This window comes from Mizuhopecten yessoensis, unplaced genomic scaffold, assembly GCF_002113885.1.
Source record: "Mizuhopecten yessoensis strain PY_sf001 unplaced genomic scaffold, ASM211388v2 scaffold5547, whole genome shotgun sequence".
In the NCBI taxonomy this organism is placed as follows: domain Eukaryota; kingdom Metazoa; phylum Mollusca; class Bivalvia; order Pectinida; family Pectinidae; genus Mizuhopecten; species Mizuhopecten yessoensis.
Genome location: NW_018406103.1, coordinates 977537 through 982441, shown reverse-complemented (window position 1 = coordinate 982441; position 4905 = coordinate 977537). Strand labels below are relative to the sequence as shown.

Genomic DNA, 4905 nt, shown 5'->3' with positions numbered 1-4905 from the left:
TAATAACTTGATTGGAATTATAACCTTGAATTGACAGTTTGATACTTTGAAAATTTTGAGCCAGCCCTACCCCCAAGGGCTGTAGGGTGGGGCTCAAAGGAGTCAGTGTGCTAAAATTTCTTCATTTTCCTTGTTAAGAATCAGAGGTGCTAGTTTCAAATCCTTTTTAGTCTGAAATCTGTATGCTAGATATTGAGTAAGGTGGTTTTATTGTTTTTTGTCACTTTGAATAATATTTCTGTTCATGTTAAAAACAAAATCAACTCTCTGTATAAATATATCAGGTGACCGTTAAGGCCCATGGGCCTCTTGTTTATATATTTAATAGGATTTAAGTTGAAGAGCTTATTCTGAACAGCAAAATTGATTAGATACAAAATTAACCGAAACAACATTATCTTTATAAAGCCTGGGCCCGTGTTCATGAAACCATTCTCTTGCTCAAGCACGGATTCTGTGCTCAAACCAACTTTTTTGTAACTCGCTTAAATCATGTCAAACGATCAAAAACTAAGAGTCAAATGTAAACATTGAAAACAATATCTTACTTTTCGTCTCTACAAATGTTTACAAATCATTGACAAAATAAGATTGATTTATTAAAGGGGCTGTTCGGGGGAAAATGTCATATTTGCTAAAATGGCATACACATGTTTAAAATACCTTCTTATGAAATAAACCGATTCAAATTTTGCTGAAATTCGCTCCCTAAGAGTAAAAATTAATTATATTAAAGAAATCCCAAAGCGTCCCCTCAATTGACCCTGATCAGTGATGTAATTTTACCGCATGCGCGTCATCAACAAGGCCAAATGTAAACATCGCGGCGAAAGAAAAAAATGCATGCAAAAGTCATGACAGGCACGAGGTATCAATACCGTTATATATAACAACAACATATAGGTAGGAATACTACATCATACATGACCTTTGAAAACAATTATTTATGTATAGTATTGCTGTCTTGTCCGCTAGTTGAGTCCGACATGGCTGATAGACTGCGTGCTATTGTTGTTATCTTCACTGTCTCACTTTCGAAACAACCACGTGACATATATAAATAGATCTGCGCCAAATTTACGCGAGGCTTCCCCTGGATTTCAGTGGTCAAAACTGGACATTGCAAGCAGATCTCGACCATCATATTGCCGTGGTATAACTTTTGGAAGGCCAGAGAACGCATTTAGACCCATTTATTTTGTAATTTTTTCCCCGACCAGCCCATTTAAGTTATAACAAGTACAAGAAATTAGTCTTGAGCACAAAATCCTTGCTTGAGTATGAGAACGGTTTCATGAATATGGGCCCTGATATTCTACGATGCGCTCATATGATATGCTGTAATGAATAACAATTCTACCAGTATGTACTGAAAGAATACATTTTCTGTAGTGTGGAAATGCTAAAAAAATTCTTGCATTTAGTAAATTAGCGAAAAACAACCTAATTGTGATTATTTATTAGTTGGATATATAAAGATTGTACAGATATATATACACAGATTTCAGAACTATTGTCCACACAGAAATTTCCACACCATGATCAGTTCAAAGAGTCACATTACAAACATTTCTACATATGAGAATTGTATTTTTCAGTAGCATATTTGACCTTTATAGATCATGCAGTCAAGTGCACTTTCAATTCTCCTGTGCATGTTACTCCAACAGTGTTCGAGGTTTACACGGCGAGATACTTTTGACAGGCGTCGCAGTCGTCAAAATCATATCCGATAGAAAAAAAGCCAACCTGCAGTGGCCTCTTATGTTAATAATAGGAGTACTGTACATGTATCTAGGCCAGTTCTTAGGAGAGATATGATTAAGTATTGTTCATTCAAACTAAGTTCTGATTTACCTTAATTTGTAATATTTATTATGCATTAAAATTTTGTAGTGGTTACGGTCGTGCTTACTTCTCCTGTACATCAGCACACACCTGTACTGGTGACGGTACTGCCATGGTTACCAGAGCTGGACTCCCTAACGAGGATATGGAGTTTGTACAGTTCCATCCTACAGGTAATTAAACACCTCCTTGGACGAAGATTTTTTCTTTCATTTACACATTTGTTGTGATCATTGCACACGTAACCAGTACTGAACACATAACTACACAAATACATTTTTGGTCAAAAAATAAAAATATCTTTTGCTTATACTGTATTGTGATTTGTCTTGAAATAGAAATGTCACATTTTTATGCCCCCGCCATAAAATGGACGGGGTATATAGTGTTACCCATGCCCGTCCCGCCCTGTGTGTCCCGTCCCATCCATGAACGGGGGCATTTATGTCTTACAGACATTTTATAGTTTTGAAAGATTTCACTATTTTGCCAACTGCTGTATTACAGGTATATACGGTGCTGGCTGTCTCATCACGGAAGGTTCCCGAGGCGAGGGAGGAATTCTGGTAAACTCTGAAGGCGAGAGATACATGGAGCGCTATGCACCGACGGCTAAAGATCTGGCTTCTCGTGATGTCGTGTCACGATCAAGCACTATTGAAATTAGAGAAGGAAGGTAGGTTCAGCTACTGGCCTGTACAAGTGTGTCCATAGTCAGAAATCAAATCACACCTCCTACTGCCGATTTGGATAATTGGTGATCCAATTGTATTCTCCACTCCAATCTTTATAGACGACAAACAAACAAATTAGGAACCTTCTTAATTTTGGATACAGAAGGTCAGTGTCATGATCAGAGACCCATTATTCCAAATGGTTCCTGAATTTTGTCTAGGATATTGATACTTTAAGTGATGATGCTGTATGGGTTAAGTCCAGTATGAAACCAATTAAATTCGAAATCCGAAGGTCAAGGTCAAATCAAGTTGTTTTAGAAGTGTCTACTTAAATGTTTCAATTTACAATGGAATAATTTTGTTCATTCTGCGATATTCACAGGACTGGTGGGATGGGGTTGGGTATAAAATTTGTCCGAACATACATATTAGTTCTAAAATCTCCAGTATGAGATAAAAGGTCGTGGCCTGCTGTGAAGAAATCTTAAGTTTTTTGGGTGTTTTGTTCTTACACAGAGGGGTGGGGCCAGACAAAGATCATGTGTATCTGCAACTGTCACATCTGGATCCTGAGGTGCTGAAAGCTAGACTTCCAGGTATTTCTGAGACAGCCATGATCTTCGCCGGAGTTGATGTGACAAGAGATCCCATTCCAGTCCTTCCCACTGTCCATTACAATATGGGCGGAGTACCCACAAACTACAAAGGACAGGTAAGGAATGCAAATATTGCCCCAGACTGTCAAACAAATTTAAAAAAAATCATATTTTCAAATATTTACAACTTTTAAAAGAAGGAAATTGTAAAAAGAACTGACCATGATCTATTGCAAGTTCAAAATACCAGTCTCGTGGTAATCAAACGTAACCGCTATTTCGGAAATTTGGAGGCACAGTAGTCTAGTGGTAGGACACCGGGCTCGTGACCGAAGGGTCGCGGGTTCGAGGCACGGCACTGTGTTGTATTCTTGAGCAAGATGATTTACTTCTCTTGTTCCAGTCTTCTCAGCTGTAAATGAGTACGAAGTTGGGCAGTGCTAGAATTGTAGAATGCTAGCTGTAAGCGCCGAAATGGCACCACCGGCTGTATGCATATGCTCCCAGGGAAATGAGAACGATATTGGCTGGTTGCAAATGCCCTATAACCACAGATTAATAGAATCTATCACCCCCTTGGGGGTGAGATAGGGGAATCTCAACCCGAGGGGGAAGATTCTTATTTGCCAAATTAAACATGAGTCTGTGAGATAGATTCTTTTTCTCTTACCCTGTTCACCTGTAGTGTATCATAAACATATCGTAGTGTTAACGTTACAGGCTAAATTCAGGGTTGACGTGACGTTGATGGATTGTTGATGTGACGTCATTGTATTGTTTAAGTGACGTCATGTCATTTTTATGAATAGGGGAATCCCCCCGTCTCAACCCTAGGGTGGGACAAGGAAATCTCACACCGGTAAAAGTGCGGATACACCTGTCCGGGGTAAGAGAAAATAATTTGCGAACCGCTTTGAGACGACCTTCAAACTAGGTTGTGATCAAGCGGTGTATAAGAACCTTGAATTATTATTATTATTATTATTAAATTGACAGAATAAAAATACAAAAAAGGTCAGAATTTGTAGGAATTATTTTTAGTATTTTAGGAAAACAACACTTTTTTAAGTCAGTCTTGGCGAGAGCCTAGTGGCTTATTGATTCTGTCCAGAGAACCAAATGATGGACCCACTTCCGTTTGGGGTGCGTGCGCATAATTCAGTCTTGCATGCTTCCGCTATATAGTTTGGTTATCGTAAAAAAAAATATGTTTTATCTCCGGTGTATTCTAAGAGTGTTGTTTGTGGTGGTGAAATTCGTGCACAGGGTTTGAGCGTTTTAGCAACTCGGATTGAGATCTGTGTGGTTTTTAGGTCACCTGAGCTTTAGCTCAAGTGACCTATTGCTATCCGTTTTCGTCCGTCGTCGTCCGTCGTCCGTCGTCCGTTAACATTTTACATTTCAAACTTAAAGTCAAGTTCTGCTGGGCCGATTGAACTGAAAGTTGGTAGGAATGATCGCCTCATGGTCCTGACAAAGTGTTGTTATTTTTCGGGTCGATCAGAAATCCAATATGGCCGCCACGGCCGCCATTTTGAAAACCTATTTCAAACTTAAAGTCAAGTTCTGCTGGACCGATTGAACTGAAAGTTGGTAGGAATGATCGCCTCATGGTCCTGACAAAGTGTTGTTATTTTTCGGGTCGATCAGAAATCCAATATGGCCGCCACGGCCGCCATTTTGAAAACCTATTTCAAACTTAAAGTCAAGTTCTGCTGGACCGATTGAACTGAAAGTTGGTAGGAATGATCGCCTCATGGTCCTGACAAAGTGTTGTTATTTTT

At 39.1% G+C, this 4905-nt stretch overlaps 1 protein-coding gene across 1 annotated transcript in view; it reads left to right on the top strand.

Annotated features, from left to right (window-relative positions):
- LOC110450908 (succinate dehydrogenase [ubiquinone] flavoprotein subunit, mitochondrial-like) overlaps positions 1-4905 on the top strand; it is a 20344-nt gene that overhangs the window by 7203 nt on the left and 8236 nt on the right. Inside the window, exons 7-9 of the mRNA XM_021498702.1 lie at positions 1897-2021; positions 2356-2524; positions 3042-3237. Of these exons, the coding sequence (XP_021354377.1) occupies positions 1897-2021; positions 2356-2524; positions 3042-3237 (490 nt within the window). The remainder of the gene's footprint in view (positions 1-1896; positions 2022-2355; positions 2525-3041; positions 3238-4905) is intronic.